This window comes from Acanthaster planci, linkage group LG02 (assembly GCF_054643075.1).
Source record: "Acanthaster planci isolate LZ-2023a linkage group LG02, COTS_SCS, whole genome shotgun sequence".
Taxonomy (NCBI): domain Eukaryota; kingdom Metazoa; phylum Echinodermata; class Asteroidea; order Valvatida; family Acanthasteridae; genus Acanthaster; species Acanthaster planci.
This window is the reverse complement of record NC_141778.1, coordinates 15,138,799-15,158,636: the sequence shown is the minus strand read 5'-3', so window position 1 is coordinate 15,158,636 and position 19,838 is coordinate 15,138,799. Positions and strand designations below refer to the sequence as shown.

Sequence of the window (19,838 nt, the reverse complement as noted above, 5' to 3'; positions counted from 1 at the left end):
AACCGTATATAGCATCCTACCGCACAGCTCGAGTCGTGTCTGGTTCTACCTGTTAAAAGGTGACTGACTTGTACCATGTAGGTACAGGTCAGAGCAATTACACAGATTATGATCGCTGAGGCTTGCAATGCAGTTTATTTATAGCCAGATATCAATTCACTGGAACCTTAGATGGATTTCTATTTGAAGTTATTTTCAACGAATTTAAAGAAAAACTGCAGAGAAAAACGGAGACGGTTTAAAGCAAGCCTAAGTCCAGCCTTTTAATCAGGCAAACAATGATAAATTCCCCCTTATTACAAGTTATTACAAATACTCAATTCATACAAAATGCATAAACACAAATATAAAACTGTTACGTTTCACTCCGTTTTCTTTCAAGAAAGGGAATGCACCTTGTTAGTATCAACAGTCTATAATAGCACAAAATATACAGAACAAACTTGGGGCCGGCCATTCCCAGAGGACAATTTCTATCTAAATTAATTCATCAAAATGTCAATCGCCTAGTCCTGAATTCATGACCCTACTATTAAAGAGTCAACAAATTGGCAAGATGTGCATGTCCTCTACACAAGCATCAACTACAGGCCTACATGACAGAACAGCATCTCAACACCACCATAATAATGCACAAAACAAGTGACCCTAAAAAGGGTTTTTCTTAAGAACTGGCACAGTGCTTCCATCATAACTGGGGGCCTTCCTGAGAGAGTAACAATGATCATGTGATTCGTGTACCGCTCCAGCAATTCTTTGGAACTTCACAATCCAACCAAATACATGTATATGTACATGTACATGTATAATGGTCGACGATCACATGTTGCAAAACCGCTAGACGTACACGATCAATAATCGACTACTACGAAATTTCAGACAATCATGGCCTCCAAACAAACCACAGGCTCAAGCAATCTAATTTTTTCAAACAATTCGTACTCGCCATGCCTTATTGACAAGCGCCTTCTACCTGCACTGATTTTATAAAATTGTAATTAATGAACCTTAAGTTTTCACACATCTTTGCATAAAAATACGCTGAAAAACTGCCTCGTCTCAACTTTCAACCGAAGGACAGGTTGAATACTGCAGTTGAAGCCTAGTGGGGCTTTGTCAACTGGATTTTTCTGGTTAGAAGAAATTCCCAATTCATTTTAAGCCCAACTAAACAAGAAAGTAATTTGAAACCCACTCATCAGGTTCGCGCAAACCAGTTCTGGGTAGTTGCTATGTAGAGAACCAGTTTTTCAGCCTCACCTTGGTTGAAAGTTAAACATGGCATAGACGTTTCAGTGCAAAAGGAAGGAACGCGCAAAGGGTAAATTCCCTCTTGAAATACTGATATTAAGAACACACAACCTATAGTTACGAAGTCTTTAAAGTTTATGCTGGCAATTACGCAGCTTCACAACGTCATCATCAGTCCTCACGTGAAGTGACCGACTTCTGTTGCGAGAAACCAAAAACCAACTACGTCGATGAAAGACAGCCTTTGTGTATATCGAAAACACATGTAGTCCCGAAGCGGACACCGCCGGATTAAAAACGGTCAGATTTAAAGAATGTAAAACATTACTAATACAAAGTAATCCGTGATGTATGAAGTAACAAATGCTGTTTCGAGTTAAACGTCATAAGCCGCAAGACGGTGACCAACTTCGGTTTATGAAACCACGGAAGCGCCGTTTCACGAGGCAAAGTACGTTCGACCAGAGTACAAAATATTATTATTATTTATCAATGTAAGACAGAGGTGAAGTCGTAGGTCAATCACAAGTTATTCTGTCTTAATCCTTCGTTTTTCTTTGAATGAGTCCCCTCGAATCCTTATGATTATGACTCCTTTGCAACTTTCGCCTAAAGGTTTAAGCAATATTAACCTGTGATTTGACGTGCTTTCTGGAATCATACTCTATAGTCATCCTTACTTGGAATAATACTGTCGAATGAAAATGAAATTTGTATGTATATCATCCAAACCAAAGTACTAAGGAATTTAGCCTTACCGTTCTTACTACTACTTAACTACTTACCAAGTTTACCATTTGTTTTATGATAGACAAACTGATCCCTTCAATTAAACTCGAGAGGGTAAAATCACCTTTTACTGTGTATTAAGGCTGTTTCGTCATATACAAGTACATTTATGTAATAGGGCACATTTCCGATTATTTGAAAACATGTTTGAGGGTTATTTGAAAAACTATTTAAGGTTCTTCAGATAAGTAGTGTTTTTTCGAATATCGAAGCTACAATGTACGTGAATGAACGGAACACAAGCCGGCCTCCGCTGACAGCCCCCATATACCTTTGGCAGCCCCAATTACCCCGCCCCCAATTGGGGCCAATAAATGCTTCACCTTTCACTCCAAAAGAACGATTGTGAGGCCCCAGAATACGTAAATTCAGCCTTAACTCTGAACATTTCCAGTACATTCTTCCTTTGGGTAATGACTTTCAAAATCCGTTTTCAAAAGGTTGCATGTAATTCGGCGCAATAATAATAATCAGTGCAGTTTCCAACCCCCAACAATATATACAATACCATTTTTGAAATACTGGGCTAACTTTAGTGACAAATTTCGGTATAAACTCTGAAGGGATTTCTATACATATTTAGAACTTAATATATTGGTATATATTTTTGACCAATTATGGACTGTTATCAATCTTAACTTCAGATACCGAAGAAACTGAAACACAAGTTATGAAGATGACGCCACTATTTTGTTCAAACACAAAAGGCCCTAAAGAACTTTTCGAAATAGCAACGTGAAGTCTGAAATTTGAAAATAAAGTACATACATTGAGTCCGATCAAACGATGTCTTAAAGGACCACGTGACTGTACACTTTCCCCCATGATTAGCTACCATGATATTAAATAAGCGTTTTATTAGTCACTGTATGTGGCACGTCAAGTTGCTAGAACGCATACAAAAACCGCCATTTTTGAAAATAAAGTTGCTGCAAAATCCGAGCGATTCACAACTCCAAGAGTTTGCAACGCTTTGGCCAATCACACTGGACGAAATCTGTCGCCCTTTCCAAACGCGCATTGCGTCGACAGATTTCGCGCACTGTGATTGGCAAACTTTTGGGAGCACGCTCTTGTGAAACGCTCGTATTGGCTCCGCATGTTTCGAATGCGTTTAGCCATTGTTAAAGCTTTGAGGGCTTGCCTACTGGACGTGACGCAGAGCGCAGTCTTCGCCTACGACAGTGGCGTGTGCACGTCCGGTCACGTGGGTCGGTGACGGCGCCCTGAGTTTGAATGACTACATTCCTCTAGTATGCAACCCTTCAGGTAATGACAGCTCGGATGCGATATGCATGCGCTACCGAGCCGAAGAAAGAAGCACGTCACAAGACACTTGGAATATCGAAGTTGAAGAGTCATAGAAGATCCGACAGAGGTGGATTTATAATCCGTCCTTGAATTGTTATCTTGCTCCCTCAAGCACATGCAGTACTATACACTATATGCAATAGCCACGTGGCAAAATCATTTGGTCCTGAACTTGTTATTTTGGTTGTAGGTAGGCGAGTTCGGTGGATTACCGATTAACAGGGCGCGACCCTTTGAGTAGGGGATTTTTTTTTCATTTTTTGGCATCCAAATCAAATATTTCCTTAAGGTCGAAGTTGATCAGAAAACTAGCTGCAAAGAATCAATGCAATTAGTTCCTTGCTTTCAAGCACTGCAGTACCCCGTGCAACGTTTGTAGGCAACCGACGCCAATCCATGCTTGTTCGTCATCTCGACAGCCCCAAAATTCAAAACCTCTTTGGAAAAACTCAGTTTAAGTATCAGCCTCATGGCCTGTTGATATTTTACAATTTTACACTTCCGTTTCTTTTCCTCCAGAATAGAGTCCATTCTAATATCAAACTCAGTAATACTTCAGGCGCGCGCCCCTTTCTAATCATGTTTTGCTCCCAACTGTAGAGGTTAAAACATGTTTATATTCCGCTTACTACGTCTGAAACATGACCTAAAAATACAGAAAAAGGACGGAAAAAGTAGTGGACACACAAGTCTATAATTATCGCATTTTTCCGCAAAACATACGTGTGCCCTAGAGAATGAATCGAATGCATCTTTGAACGACAAATATTATTTGCCTGACTTTTCTGGGTGCACATTTCATGTGGGCCTGACTGGTATCAATGTGGCAAATGATGGCAAATAAAAGCTAATTCAAAAAAGGCAATGATACTTTGAATCGTTTGTTGGGCCTTAAGTGCATTCTTTATCAAAGGTTTCAATTTTTTCGATTCACAAAGCCTCCTACAAGAACCAAAAAAATAAAAAGGAAGTCCTAAACTTAGGACGCTCAGATACCAGCAAAAGTGGACGAGTAAAAGTCGAAGTTTCGGAGTTAAGTTTCCATAATAGTTTTAGTAATTAATGTTCTACTTATCGTGGTTAGTGCAAGTTGAAACGACTTCCACCATTTTTTAAAGCATTTGATTTCATCACAACACATTTCCGAAGCATTATTACCTTGCTCTAGCCAACACGACGTGATGACAACCTAACATGGACATTCCGCAAGTAGCACAGGTAGCTCCAAGTTCAACACGTTAGATACTCACTCTTGTACAGTTCAAACAAAACACCAGTGCCTATAACTTTGGCCAGGTTTGGCAAGAGCAAACCCAGCAACCCCGGCCGAGGTACCCGATGTAATTGATGGACGACATGGAAATGCAACTGCGTCAGTCCCGATTGCAATCACGTGTGTGGAGTTTTAGAATTCCCTCCTTGTGAAGCTGCCACAAGATCTGGAACTCGGCGCTAAACTTGTGGACCTTGGTCTGTTTCCTGTCGTCGAAAAAGTGATTTTTCAGCGTTCTGGGGACAGGGTACACAGTCTTAGTGAAGGGCCAGAAGCCGAAAAGGCGCACCTCCTTGCACATAGTGAGGGCTGTCTGCGCGAGGTAAAAACCTGGGAAATACATGAAGAGACAAAAATCCGGCTGAAGAGCAAATGAACAGATCAAGTAGGTCGAGAAGGGATGGGTAAGACTGACTGACAGTGGTTGTGAAGAGAAAGATCAAAGAGTAAAGAACTGAAGAAAGAAATGAGATCAAGAGAAAACCACAAAGCCCGTTACTTGTTCTCAAATCAGAAGCACATAAATTTCTAATTTCATGGAATTTACCAGAAAATCATATCTTGACAACTAATTACCGACTAATGCCTTCACCAGTGGCATAACCCTTTAATTTTTGAAGAGGCCTACCTGATGACATGAAGTGTATCCCAGCAGGATTCCAAGGCTTCATAATTCCTAGTAAATGTTTGGGGTTCCCGACAGTCACTGCTAACCTGTCCCCCTTTATGCCATCGGAGACGACCGGTAAAATTTCTGATGTGCAAATGTTCACAATCTTTCGGTCGAACAGGCAAGGCAAAAACAGCTGACCCCTGAACTCCTCGAGGTCTTTCAAGAAGGCTAATTTGTCATCGTCCGTGCGAAATTTGTTGTATCTGTAACAGAAAACGGAGCAACGATCACAATCGACAAAAACTGTGCCTTCAAAAGCTTTTTACTATAGTGCCACTTCGCATTTTCGGGGGAGACGAAAATCGCAAATAACAAAAACGATGGAGCAACAAGACTCCCGTTCGCACGCACATGAAGCAATCCATTATCAGCCATGGGATACAACACACAGTTGTTTGAAAACTAACAACGGACAGAATCGATTACATGGCCAAAATACAGACTGTGGTCATTGTATTGCGATCAACCCTTAACATTCGACATTCACGAATGTACCGTCAAGATATTTTTGTCTAGAATTGAACACCTTATTAAAAGAAAGGCCCAACTCCCCCATTTTGGCCTCGGAGAGTTAACTGATTTCCTTTGCAACTCCTTCAAAAAATATTCACTTTTTGTTTAACTCAAAAAAGGGGTTTTGTTGGAGTTGGGCCCTTCTTTCAATTAGGTATTCAATTTATTTTTGCATGAATTACAATACAAATTCATCATTTTGAGTGATTCTTTCCGTCATTGTAAATCCCTGGATCACATGAAAACGTGGTCTATCCAGAATACTGCGTGGGACATGTAATTATTTCAGACACACGAGTAGTTGTGCGTTCCCTTTAACTCCTCATAGTCACAAAATGTCCAGTATGAACTCTCACCTTGTAGCAACTATACTGGGATTCATAGTTGTAAAATTTGTCTTTACCCCGGCGTCAGCGGCAAACCTCTTGATAGGTACCATATTGCACCTATATTTCATAGCCACAAGAACAGAAAAGAAGGATGAATTAATTTTAAGTATCCCAGCAGTGAGTCTTCTTAATCTCACTTTTTGTGCATAAACTGTTCTTCAAAGTTGAGAAATGTTTCAAATCCTCTTGGAGCTAAGTCAATTGAAATTACACATTTTTGAAATTATAAATTGTCCAAGCTTTTCTGGAAAAGGGAGGGCGCAGTTAATGTGATGTAAATCGGGGATGACACGGGTTTTTGTTCTCGCGCTCGAACGGCGGGAACACGACTCAAGAACACTGTTCTCGAAACAGGAGCACACAACACCTCCTCGTCAGGGTTTTACAGGAACACACGGAAAAACTCGCGAGATTTTGATTTTTGAACAGTTGCAAACATGGCAGAAAGTAGAGTGATGGCTAACAAAGCCAGAGACAATAGGAAATTTTGAAAAAGTACTTATTCTTCATAACACAGCAATGAATGTGCCTGTTTAAACAGAAAGGAATTCAGCCCAATTACCCACACATTAACTCTCCAATAACGGCGTCATGCTGCATGTCACTAACTACCAGCCATAACCAGTTTCACGTTGCCGGCGTTCGAACGGCTGACCCAAGAACAACAAATCAAACTGTTCGTGAACATACGAGAACAAGCCGCTCGAACTCAGCCTTTCGGTTTACACGTTTTCATGTTTAAGTTATGACCCCCATATTAGTTCTTTGAAACTTTTCTGAGAAAAGGTGGCTCATTGGCCAATTGCCATACAGTATACTTGCCAAACAATACTTGCCACAGAAATGGAAATTTACGACAGCAACTACCGGGTTTAATTTGTGCGCAAATCAATGCAACACCGAGGTTCAGTGCCAGAAATGGCAACGTTTTGCTGGTGAATTGGCAAATGTGCAATCAGCACAAAATCGAAGAGGGCTCGAACAATGTAAAAAAAAATGATGACTGAAAATTTGAATAAAATGTAATTGAAGCACAAAGGTGTATTAAAAGGGCTTAAGTTAACTAACTGTACCCCCCTCAAGATTATCCAGATAAAATTATAAAAATAATTGTGCTCAATATGTATTTTTTCTTCTATGAGATAGACATTACTGTAGCGTTTCACAAATCTTTTATTACATAATTGAGATGAAAAACCAATTATAATTTGCTGAATCTAGAACTTCTGTTGACCTACCTGAATATAAAATCTGCTTTATCTATTTCCCTCCCACAACCGCTGTCCAATAGAAGCCCTCCGTTACCCACAACACTGCAAGTTTTGAACAAAGTTCCACTTGGGATAACTGGTTTCTATAGAATTGGAAAAAAAGAAATGAAAGAAGGCATAAGAAAGGGAGTTTTATTCAAACTGCAGGAAAGATGTGGCATCTAAACAAGATGTGGTTGTGGAGATACATGTATTTTCGTTTGTGGATCCTGAGCAAGAGAGGGCGCTTTGTTACCTACTGAGAGAGAGATTGAACGATAGCCACGCATCCAGCGACCTGAAAAAACCGAACACTTTGCTTTCTTATCCAATTGTTCATAGATGGCACACAATATAAATAGCTTTGAACTGCTGTTTTTATTAAAAAAAAAAGAAACTGAGCGATATTTTTGATAGATGCCAGTCAGTCGTTAGGTTACGGGCCGACACTAATTAAGCGCTTCCTTGACGCTGCCCAATTACTTCCGGGGGGCATTGCTTTTTGTGAAGAGTTATTAACTATCATCAAGAGGTCTCCACCTTGTAAACGTAAAACATTATGCTGCATATTATGTTTTCGTCCTTGCATTTTATCGGCGTCTGTGCCGATAGAGCTCGAACGAGAGTGAATCCTGTCCCGTATGTAGTCTCCGAAAATAAGGAACCAGTAGCGGGTAAAGAAACCAGCAGAATTCTGCCGGGCCGATATCAACGAGGAAACGATCCCCGTTCAATGCACATACAAGTAGCAGCTGAAAGAATATTTGGCTTTTTCTTCTTCCTTACCAAAAATAACTTCACCCTAAATTGTTCATTTATCTAAAATTTAACACAATAACCACTGATTTGAAATAATTTGCCGTAAAATTATTTATTGATGATAATCATTGAAAAATACACGTAAATTACCACACTGTGATCGACCGAGGTTTATGAAGGATACTTGTCTTTTGCTAGCCTAACCGCTGCAGCGTAGAGCATGTTAAAACCATGGTTAAAACATTGTTACTGGCCTGACAAAAACTTAATTATTCAGCATCCAGATTGACAGGGCTAATCGCACCCTGTATAATAGGGGCGGGAACCAGTCCAAGGTCAAACAAGGGCCCGTGTTCGCACATGGTAACAAGACGCACAGAGCGTATATGTACTGTACACGTACATGTACATGCAACCAGCCGCACAGAGCACATGTGTGTTCGCTGTGTTTGCACACGGTAACGATGCATCTATTCAGGCTTATGACGGCCCAAACAGACGTGTGTGAATATAGCCTACCACGAAAGTATGCAAATCTACAAATATAACACTATTGGAGAAGATTTAAGACACGAGAACAAGAGAGAAATATGGGGAGAGGTACGCATTTACACAAAGACATGAGCAGTTGTCCTAGATAGAGAACACACGGACTCTACAATATTTTTGAACAGGTAAAGAAATGCGTATGGTGTGAATTTAATATGTCTACATGACGGACGAAAATCACTGCTAAAACGCACCCGGCTCTATCATGTACGTGCTCTTTCAAATCATTCTGCATCAAAACCTTGGCATCACTGCTTTAGTGTGGAATATTTCCGGGTAAGCTGTCCTCGTTACATTATATCTTCCTCCACAGTTTATTGACACCGACGCGGTTGCGAACCCATTGTCAACTGAACTACACGTATACGGCCTTCAGAGATTTACATGTAGGTCGCAAAGGAAAACTTCCTTGATCCTCGACAAGGAACCAATCAACAACAAATTGTCTTTTAAAGGTCGTCTTGCAGTACCACGTTTTAAGGAATCAGCAGAAAGAATGGTCACATTCGCAACTGATGCGACTTTAGTAAAGACAAGGTAACAAAAAACACCAACACGGATGATCTTGGACAGAACAGGTGATGAGAAATGGGTTTTTATCTGCAATAGAAAGCACTTGAAAACACTGCAGAACACAGCCAAGGGGTAGGCAGGACTGTGTCAGTCTGCATCGAAAGTCCATGCAGCAGGCAGGGAGTATCCATGAACGAAAAAAATACGTGATGGCTTGCAAAATAACACCAGTAGTAAAGTTTGGCTTGAAGAGATATGAATCCAATACGGATCAGTAAATTCACTGGTATTATTCAACGATGAAAACAAAATACAAACATCTATACGTTAGAAACAAACCGTAGTGAAAGTGAAATGAATAAACAGTTTCAAAATGATAATACCTCGATTTACTGATAGTTTCGTTTTATGTGACAGTTTTCCCCCAGTGACTTTAATGCCAATATACGCGGCCGAATGAATTTTTGAAAGTGGCATAAAAGCTATACTATAACTGAAGAGATTGTTTGGTTCCGTTTTAGTCATTGAAGTCGCAGAATATATATGATGTATATGTACAATGTTCCTCAGTGCTTTGCCTAAAGCAGATCATACTCAACGCCTTAAAAGTAAGTTAAACCATACATTGGTAAAACGTGAAAAATGGGACTGCCGAAAAGTCAGTCCTTGAAATATTTCCGCTCAGAATGCTGTTGTTTTCGAGGAAACAGAATTGTTTTCTCTTTTTCTAGGCCGACCATCGTTTAAAAATTCGCGACGTTTTTACGGGCGCCGAGTTTTGTGTGTGGTGTTGTAGTAGTCTGAATGAACAGGTACCATTGTACGTAACAGCAGAAATACACACCGGCGGAAATTCACAAAAGCTATACTGAAAAGTAAAACAACAGGAAATTAGGTGTAGGCCTAAGGTATCAAGTGAAAGAAAAACTGGATCAGTTTTAAGCTAAATTTTATCTACGAAAATGGATTTGCTTCACGGGAAACTGTTGCGCTTTCACTATCACCCCCGAAGCATAATGGCATGGTATACACCATGCATGGTTGCCGTTTCCGAGCTCAGTGCAGGGCGAGAGGATGTTTGTCTACAAAAGCTATAATTTCTAGACGTTAAACCTCCAGTGTTTTCTGATATAATTTCCTCTCTGTCTATAAATATTCGTTAGTCAACTGATAACGGATTTCAGGCTTCCACTGACGAGTGTAAACTGACACGAAAGTGTAGTCATGGAGCATAATCGCACATGCATACTCCTTGTGTCATGGACACGAGTCGACGGCAGTAACTTTACTGCTCGATCAAGTTTCTTCCCACGAATCCACAGAATTCAGTTCACAATCCTACACTGCCGAAGAGGATATTACATATAAATCAAGATAAATTTACTGCATACTCAGCCGTGGAAAACTGGTCTTTTTAGATCGCAATGGTACCTGTCATGCGTGTTCATCTACAGACGGTCCCCGCGTATACGTTGTTCGATCACTCAGAACGTCTTGTACGTCATGGAGTTTGCGCAAGATAAACTTCAATTTGACCGTTGAAAAGGCCGCTGTTATTTCTCGATTTTGCTCAAAGCAATTAACTCAAGTATGAAAGCGGTCAGTTGAATGAAAGCTGCAGTAAATATTCCAAATCAATCATGTAAAACAATGGCGCAACTTCCCTTTCAATTTTTCCCATCTCTCTCTACTGGGCGGAGGGGGGGCGGCAGGTGTTAAGGTTTGTGACTCCGTGGCCAGAGGGTCAGGGGTTCGAATCCAGCTGCTTGTCATGCCTTGGGCACCACTCTCCACCCAGGAGTGTATAAAAAAGGTACCGGCATTTAGCTGGACAGCAGCCTGCAATCGACAGGCATCCCATTCAGGGAGAATTAATTATTCTAAATCGTTTTATGCCAACAGAACCGGAGATAAACACTGGCCTGACGAAACGAATGGCTTGGAACATACAGTACTTGTTTCTCTTTCCTCTCCACTTTCGGATTTAGGACGAGCAATATTATGGGGACAGAAAGGATAAAATCGTTAACAAGTCTACTTGAAGTTGACAGCACAGCAGAACTGAAAAAAAAATTATATAAAAAATATCATTGTAAGAAAACACTACCGACGACCGCCCGTGTGCTGTAAATTACATTCGATTCACAACAGCCATGCACGAGCAAAAAGTCGTGAAGCAGATAATGGGATGGGGGTGGACGGGATTATTTCAGTTGTAGAAGAGCCTGTGAAATGAAAGGAAATAGGCTATCACGATCAAGGGAAGGGTACTTTCTTGATATCCCATAAATGTTACGTCGATAATGGCACGGGCGAACACGTTATAAGTAATTGCTCAGACTTCTGTCATAATGGGGCGTAAATTTGTGTTTGAAATTGCAGTGGGGGATGGGAAAAGGTGACTTCAATTAAATGTCTTCATTACACAAAGCTACCCCTAGACATCGCCTTCCTCGGTTCATCTGCTCGGAGATTATGGCGGGGATTCAGCGGGCATTACCTTTGGTAGGTGCTCCAGCAGGTCTAGTTGAGGGGAGTAAGTCCGTGAATCCTCGGGCAGGAAAGGCGAGTAGAAAGGAAGGGAGGTCGCTGAATTAGTGTTCTTCTGGGTCAGTGTGAACTCGTCTATCGCAGTGGACTTGGAAGCATGGAAAACCTCCGTCCTGATAAAATATAAAAAAATAAATAAATAAATAAATAATTAAAAAAAAAACACTCAGTGACATAAAACAACCGGTCACGGTTTTAGCAATTACTAATTCACTATAATGTTTAGGGGTCTTCAATAGAGAAATACCCAAAATACTTCCATGAGGAAAACTTTGTTTTCGAAATATTCTGAAAAAAAATCCAAACTGACGATTACGTTACATGTAAACATGGATAACGGTGGCTACCTTTGTTGGGCTAAATTCAGTAAAACAACTGCATGGTGACCATAAAGTCATATGTCTGGATCTACAAACTGCACGTAAATGTACTTGGCCCTTGTCTACATTGTTGGATTTATGGTTAATTATTAACGTTATCTTTGATAAGACTGGCGGCTGACCCGCACGAGATGTCACTGTTTGTTTGACACGGATGACAGATGTCCGGGGATATTCCTCACCCGTTCCTCGATTTGGGCGATTTAAACGATTATTATCCTCCAAAATTCTCAAATCTCTCTTGAGCCACACCTATTCCCAGGGTTGGGGTGATTTTCTGCCCACCTTCTACAGCTTCAATTATTTATCACAGAAAGAATAAGCTGTAGCTTCCTGTAAAGAACGTGTATTTTAGGGGATTCATAAAAGCGGACAGAGTTAACGAGAGTTCTCGTAACTATCTCCCTTTGAGCAGACGTTTGCTTAAAGTCAACATTCCCTCCGTAAATACAACCACACATAGCAACAGAGAACAGAACATAAAGAGCACAGAATACGCCAATAAACATGTACGACAGACTGTGTAAATAATTATGAATGTGGTTCAAGCTTTTCCACCAAATAGGGATCTAAGGAATACTGGCACAGTATAACATCCATGTAGACACTGTCCCTAACCCGTTGAACCTGTTACTTGCTTCAACAAAATTGTGTTATGTTTCTCATTTTCGCTCGGGCCATATTGCACAAACGTACGACACCCTCATACAGGAGTGGTTTTGTATTACATTTATTCCTTTGAAGATACTCATCAATTAGGCTTCTTCTGCCCTACAAGGTACATGCAAGTAAATAACTTCACAAAACCAACAGAGAAATATGGTGACCGCGTCAAACGAGTAACAACAAAATTGTAACCCTGACTGCGGCTCAGTCCGGGCCCCCAGGGCTTTTCAACTGCGAATGTACATACCTCATTCGTGCCCTCACTGTGAGCCGTGCAGTATTTTCGTTCATATACATGTACATGTAAGTAAATGTACTGCACTTCTTGTGTGTTTTGCAGTTGAGAACATTTCGCCTGTCACACTCTTTAAAGTCAAAGCATGTTTTTAAACAAAAAGATATAATGGAAAGGCTGCAGCGACGGCTTCCCTGGTTGGACTTCAGTATTTATGTAGCTCCAAATTACAGGTACTTGAAAATAAAAGGCGCTTATTCATATTTTTATCAACCGTGGACAGCGGGCCGCAAGCATTCCTTAAACCATCTCAGCTCCCTGGTGATTTGATATACAGCTTGGCGCAACTGGCCAGTAAATATGCACCAACCACCTCAACCCTTACAGTCAGGTGCATGTATCCATTTCTGCTCCTGGGTGGTGAGAGGCAAGCGGGCATGGGAGGAGTCACTCGCCATGGGTCACAGCATGATGTAGCCTAACCAGTTGGTGAACCTCTGACCCTTTGTGCATGAGTAACAAACCCCAACCACTAGGCCACACATTTAGTGTTACACACTAGTTTTGTAGAAATATAAAAACAACCAAGAAACATATATAAAACAACCAAAAATAGGTAAACAAAAGACCCCAAACAAAACAAAATATAACAAAAAAACCCACACAAACACCTAAACATAAATAGACTCACACTCTGTCCTCTTGGCATTATTGGGGGGGGGTGGAGGGTAGTGTTAACATTTTTATTGTGGTCTTTAGTGGCTTTTCTGAGGTATGATTTTACATTTTCGGGGATATTTAGTTTTTACACGCTTATGGAAGAGTAATAAAGGGAAATGAAGTACACGTGGACCAAATACTGCCCATCTCTCATTTTTCAAAGAAAGTTTTTTGTTCATTCCAGATTTGCACTACCAAACTGCATCTTGCTGTCTACAGTGATAGGGAATATATACAAATCAAAAGGTTGGAGGGCCTGGCGTTTCAATGCTAGTAAATTTTTTTTTAAGTGGTAAGATGATTTAAAAATGAAAAGGAACTACTCACCGATGTGCTTCGACTAGATCCGGCCTATGAATCCAATCGGTTAGCATATATTTTTGATATATGAAGAGAATCTCATCTTGGGTAGATGTGAAGGTATGCACGAATTTGGCACTAAATTGAAAAAATACCAAAGTTGAAAAATAAAATAAATGAAATGGGTAGTTGTATCTCATCCTCTAAAATCTGATTAAAAACTGAAGTAAGAAAGAACTTACAAAACTTGGCAAAATACGGCACTGGTGGGAAATGCTAATTGAACAATGAATTGGAAACCCATTTAAGCTAGGCCCCCTACATGTAGTTAGTTACAGATTGCATTTGGCACAAGGTTAGGGCTTAGATAAAAAATATCAACATTATCATCATCTGCAGGAGGCATAATGACGTACATGATAATAATGCACACTAACGACATGCACACTAACGACATGCAGGTGACATACATGTAATGCGGTGGTGTGTCAGCGAATATTGCCATTTAATATTGGCCTGACAAGCAGACTACTTCATAACGCATTCACTGAGTCACTGTTTTGAATGCGTAATCAACGAATCCCGTATGGCGAACGAACACAGCTGTGGAGGAAACACAACCACCATATTTTTTTTTAAAAAGGAGCATTTTTATGATTTAAACACCCACCTGGTCTTGAAAGATACCGATACAGTCTGAAGGCTGTATATTTAATACATTGTTGGGTTACAGCATATCATTCGACCTCTTGCTATTATATACTAGTATGTAATTTCACAATGCACACTTTAACCTAAGTTATTTAAACATCCTGCATGGTTTCATTTTTCATTCATGACATACAAGGAAGGTGTTGGTATGCAACTGATATTTCTGTAACAGCCGGGACAAATGCAGCAGGGTCGTGCTATTGCTAAATATATGTATCATAAAGAAATGTACAATTCAAGGCAGCTACATTGCTCTTTAATTATATTCAATCACGTGAATTCACTGCTGACATTGACAAAGTTAATGTAACTGTTAAATATACCGGGGAGGATTGCTTACAATTAAATATATATAATAGATCATGAGTTCCTGCATATGTTCAAAACTTTGGATGATAGAAACGAGCAACATATTATATGTGTATGGAAAATATAAAATAACCCAATATCCAAACGAACAAAGCATTCCATTAATATATTTCTCCCAAATAATTGTGCTGTGCATTAATTCAATTAAACACTCCGAAGGCAAAGCTCGTCCAAGTATTTGCAGCTTATATCTCCCCAGCTATAGCTCCTGTTATATGCCTGCAGACTGGTGAATGGCCCGGTCTGGTCTACGTACGCTTCAGAAGGTCGGAATCAAATCACATTGCTTCAATCTTTCATGCAAAAATTGTAAAAAAATCTTCTATTTCGAAATGATGAGACCTCTAACTAGACGAAAATGCCTGTGACGTTCAAATTGAAATTTGGAGGATTTCATTTGAATAAGAAAGAATAAAATATCGGCGTACCATGATTTTCGTTTTATAAGATTTTTTTACATCAGTAGTCAAGATTGAAGCTTCAATTCATGTTTTAGCCCTAACCCTAAATAATACTACAAATTACTACTTGTAGTAAAATGTAGTACTGAGCGCTGTCGCTTGTAAGAGGACATGACCTTATTGTTCTCAGAAGCCATACAGTAGGTAAGACAACGTACCATACAGTGCTGTGGCACTATGAATGCATGGCTTTATTGTTCTCTGTACAAGTAACAATGGAATTAACCCAGCCAGAAGTAGTAATCTGTAGCGCTAGGTCCTTCAGGCTCAGACTACTGCTTAGTATTTTGTAGTATTGTGTAGTGTAAGCCAAACAATATGCTTGGCGATTGGGGTTAAATTGACATCATGTTACATGAGCTGAAGTATAAAACCAGACTGGCAAACACCAAACAATTAAAAAATAGATCCTCCAATGGCAACAACTGTCACGCCCCGACTACAGCATCTGGCCCAACTGTAGTGCTGCACTTGAGCCGCCTAAGCTAAACGAAGAAAATTTCTCAATCTAACATCCAAGTTTATGCATCTTGACTTTGGCATATGCACCTTGGACTTCAGTGCTGCGCTCTGGTTGGGGGCAGATGCAATATAGCTGGGGTGCAACAGCATGGTGTGAGACCGTCCAGAAACGAAGGCGAGGTGCCAGACACAGTTGTGACTCACTTACATAGGCTTTATGCAGAATAGGATTGGTGTTTCCCATGGGCCAGTCTATTTTCGTGTACTTCATATATATTATGAACTTCCTCATTTTTTGAACTTTTCCAACCCTCCGAGGTAAAAAAAAACTACAAAGAACTGCGACACATGTATACAATCACATCAAGTTGATCAACTGCATAATGAGAATAAAATGTTTTTCGTCCCGGGATAGCTTGGAAAACCCTGAGTAATTTCAAGCACCACAATAACAGGAATATTTCTCGACAAGTATACGGTTCTATTTCACGTGAGCAGCTGGTTAGAAATACCACTCTCGTTTATAACTCTGTGATCAGTTTGATCAGGATTACACCACACCAACAATCCACGAGCACCAAAAAATACAACTCTAAACACAATCTTCACTGGGGCTGAAAATTTGACTCTGCTGCTAGGATTTCTCATTCTTTGTAGCAACAATGACCGCGTGGGCAAGATAGACTTCGGGTATGGGAGCCACCCAAATAATAGGACACGTACCTTCCGAACAATGCAGCACTTTTCAGCGATTCTGTCCAGTCCTCGCTCGTAGGCGCCAGCGCTGAACTGATGGCTTGATACACGGTAGGGCCACCCCTCATGACCACCATCCAAATAAAAATGACGAGGACGGACGTGGTCAACATCCGTAGCTTGACGAACTGTCGCATTTTTGTCTATAATGGCACCTGCGTTCAACAGACGGGGTAAACGGTTGACAGGTGCATGCACGTAAATGTACATAAAGATCAGTGCGCGGTATTACAGGAGTAGTGTGTCCATGGAGCATGGGACTTTGAACATCGACAGCCCTTTTCACATGACCCCAAAATTCGACCCCAAATCAATCGCCATATTTTCATCATGACACACCACGCAGCACGCCTTGGTGAATCTAGAGAACCATAACCAAGGATCCCCACACTCCACAGTTCTCGGATTTGCCTCCACGATCAGCAAAAGGAAACATGTATGGACACATTTCGTCACGAAACATGAAAATGATTAACGGTATTACTTTTAAGTATTAGGACCTTACCTCTGCCTGTACTGTGACTGAAGGGCTAGTAGTCAACTACATTGACGTATCAACGACATACCGAAGAAATTCCCACATGACCGTTACTCCGATAGCAAGATCATTCATTCACGGCCAACAAACTGGAGCACACTCTCATGAATGAACAAAAACCCGTACTCCAGAGTTTCTCTAGAATCCTCCTCTACATTATGCCACAGATTTCACGACAAGCAACCCTACAGGTCAGGCGGGATAGAGCGCGAACGCTTCCAACTGTCCAACGAGACGAAATCTTCTGTAACGGTCTTCCATATGACTGCACCATGCGGTCGTGGTGCTCGAAGAAACGACACGAGCTTGCGAAACACCAGCAGACAGGGAGCGGCCTTAACTCGACGTGTGTGGAAGCGGCTGATCATCGCACGATGAATGGCGCTACATACGTAAACGGCACTCTCATAACCACGCCAGGCATGTACATGTACATGTACACTGTACGTGCATTGCTCCGCCGACAAAGAAACTCAGGGCAAGCCTATTGTTCGGCTATTGAGCCAACGGGACGATTACATGTACTTGTAGATGTGACTGCTGTTTTAAAATAGTGCTATCCCTTATGCCGGATGTCGGCATTGCCATTTTCAATTTGATGACAAAAACATGCGGAAATGGGAAATGTTTCGCTGGATAACGATGATAAAACATTTGCTGTGCATGCACAGGAGAGATATTGCACCATTCTGAATCAACTCAGGTGAGTCACCTCTGCCGTAATGAAAGATTGTAGGCCTACATGTATAAATACTTTGAGTATGCGGATTAAAAACAACAGCATTAATGAATATTGATATTTAGTTCCGCTCATAAATTCTGCTGAAATATTTCAGACCTGATTTCTGTCGGAAATATATCTACATGTACCTTTTTGCACGTGGCTTCCATTCTGTTTTGCTTTGTGACGATCAATGTCATCCGCCAATAGTTGATTGTAAATAGGCACAGGTCGTTATCTGCTGAGTCAAGGGCTCTGTAAACATGGAGGTAGAAATATTGTTTTGCTGTAAAGGACAAGTGTTGGAAGAGATAGCACCGTGCCACAGCAATCATGTAGGAAGTGGATGCGGCTGTAGATTGGATTGTGCATTAGCATATGATAGCCCTGACTGAATGTACGTGTTAAATGGGACGTGCAAATTATAACCACTGGTGGAGCTTCATTAAAGTGTACCCGAATGAATTTTTTTAGACAAAATTTTTCGATGCTTGCCTTTTGCTATGCACATGACCAACAAGGAATCAGCAAAGGAAACAAAATTTCATCCAGCAAAATCTATAAAAACTCAGTGCACTTCAGTACAGAAACCAATGTAACATTGAGGGGTCCAGTCCACTAATTCAAACTCCATTGAAAACAGTGTAAAATCAGCACTGTTCAGGGCCCAATAACATGCACGCCAACATCCCTGAGATGTCTGAAACACAAATGAAATTCTTGTCTGGTCACTTATCTTTCAATTTCTTTTCAATTTGTGTGGGTTAACCAAGTACATTTTTAATTATTCCTTCAAAACAAAATTACCCCCCAAAAAGTGATTTTTCCTTTTTTCAAGTGGCAACCCTCAACTTTCTCGGGCAATTAGGACCATTTTTCAACCGTATTTTTTAGCCCTTCTGCTCTCATATGAAAGCTCAAAGACCCAGGGAGCTGATCCTGGCAACGATTTAAACAATCTCACCATTTTGGGGGCCAAACAATCTCCTTTTTCAAAAGATACTGTGGGGGCACTTTTAATGCTAATGAGCTGTTCAAAAATTCTCACTTGAGTAAGCGGTCTGCACCCTTTGAGGCTTTCTCCTATCCTAGGATGACATCACAGTCTTGCTCATGAATATGGAAATAGGCCTACTTATCATAAAAACTCAAAAGGCAGTAAAAGATACCCTTTGAAATTGAAGTTAAAAAGAGGTCAAATTAGACACAAAGGTGCATTTTGAAGATTTGTATCAAATTGATAAAACATTTCATGCGTGTTAAGAGAAATCCAAATGTACATGTATTGCTTTCAGATTACCACTTTATTTGAGGTTGGCCCTGTCTTCCTTCCTCCAAGGTTTGTTGAACGGGAGCATTTCATTATTCATGTGTTATATTGTTATCGTCATGCATTTATCCTTTTTGTTTGTTTTCATTTCTTTCAAGTGGCCTCAGGAACGATTTGGAGTACGCATGCGCTTCAGCTAGGAGATGGGCTTTTTAGTTATTTTTGGTTCAGTTTGTATGGAGTATTTTCTGTTTTTGTGCTGTTTTATAATTTTTGTGTCGGCATATTTTGGCATAGTTCTGTTTGTCCTTGTCCAAGGGCAGATCCAAAACCATTTTGTTTTTTTTTATGGGGGGGATTTTTGAGAGGCCCAACAATTTACAAATTTCTGTTGATGTAGCCTTTTACGCCCTCTCTGCCGGATGAGGT

General features: G+C 40.5%; 1 protein-coding gene and 1 long non-coding RNA gene across 5 annotated transcripts in view; one reads left to right on the top strand and one right to left on the bottom strand.

The window, feature by feature from the left end:
• Nucleotides 1-237: 237 nt before the first annotated feature.
• LOC147799936 (alpha-N-acetylneuraminide alpha-2,8-sialyltransferase-like) lies at nucleotides 238-18,394 on the bottom strand. Of its 2 annotated transcripts, none has more exons than XM_087133369.1 (8): nucleotides 18,289-18,394; nucleotides 16,848-17,035; nucleotides 14,149-14,259; nucleotides 11,771-11,933; nucleotides 7,438-7,553; nucleotides 6,167-6,256; nucleotides 5,253-5,500; nucleotides 238-4,954 (listed from the first exon to the last, which is right to left on the bottom strand). In XM_087133369.1, the coding sequence occupies exons 2-8, from the start codon at nucleotides 17,015-17,017 to the stop codon at nucleotides 4,725-4,727; spliced, it is 1,128 nt and encodes a 375-aa protein (XP_086989495.1). In that variant the 5' UTR covers nucleotides 17,018-17,035; nucleotides 18,289-18,394; the 3' UTR covers nucleotides 238-4,724. The 2 variants fall into 2 exon arrangements, with proteins under 2 accessions (XP_086989495.1, XP_086989494.1); XM_087133368.1 differs by lacking the exon at nucleotides 18,289-18,394 and adding an exon at nucleotides 17,386-18,099.
• Nucleotides 17,989-19,838, top strand: part of LOC110973307 (uncharacterized) — a 23,072-nt gene continuing 21,222 nt past the window's right edge. For all 3 annotated transcript variants that reach the window (XR_015424431.1, XR_015424432.1, XR_015424430.1), the window contains exon 1: nucleotides 17,989-18,121. This is a non-coding gene — a long non-coding RNA (uncharacterized LOC110973307). The remainder of the gene's footprint in view (nucleotides 18,122-19,838) is intronic.

Bases quoted from the DNA above. Each gene is read 5' to 3' on its own strand.
- LOC147799936 (XM_087133369.1), bottom strand. From the start codon at position 17,017: ATGCGACAGTTCGTCAAGCTACGGATGTTGACCACGTCCGTCCTCGTC. The intron at 7,554-11,770 runs GTAATGCCCGCT...CCAATTCTATAG, and splicing joins TGCTGGAGCACCTACCAAAG to AAACCAGTTATCCCAAGTGG. The intron at 6,257-7,437 runs GTAGGTCAACAG...TATGAAATATAG, and splicing joins AAAGCAGATTTTATATTCAG to GTGCAATATGGTACCTATCA.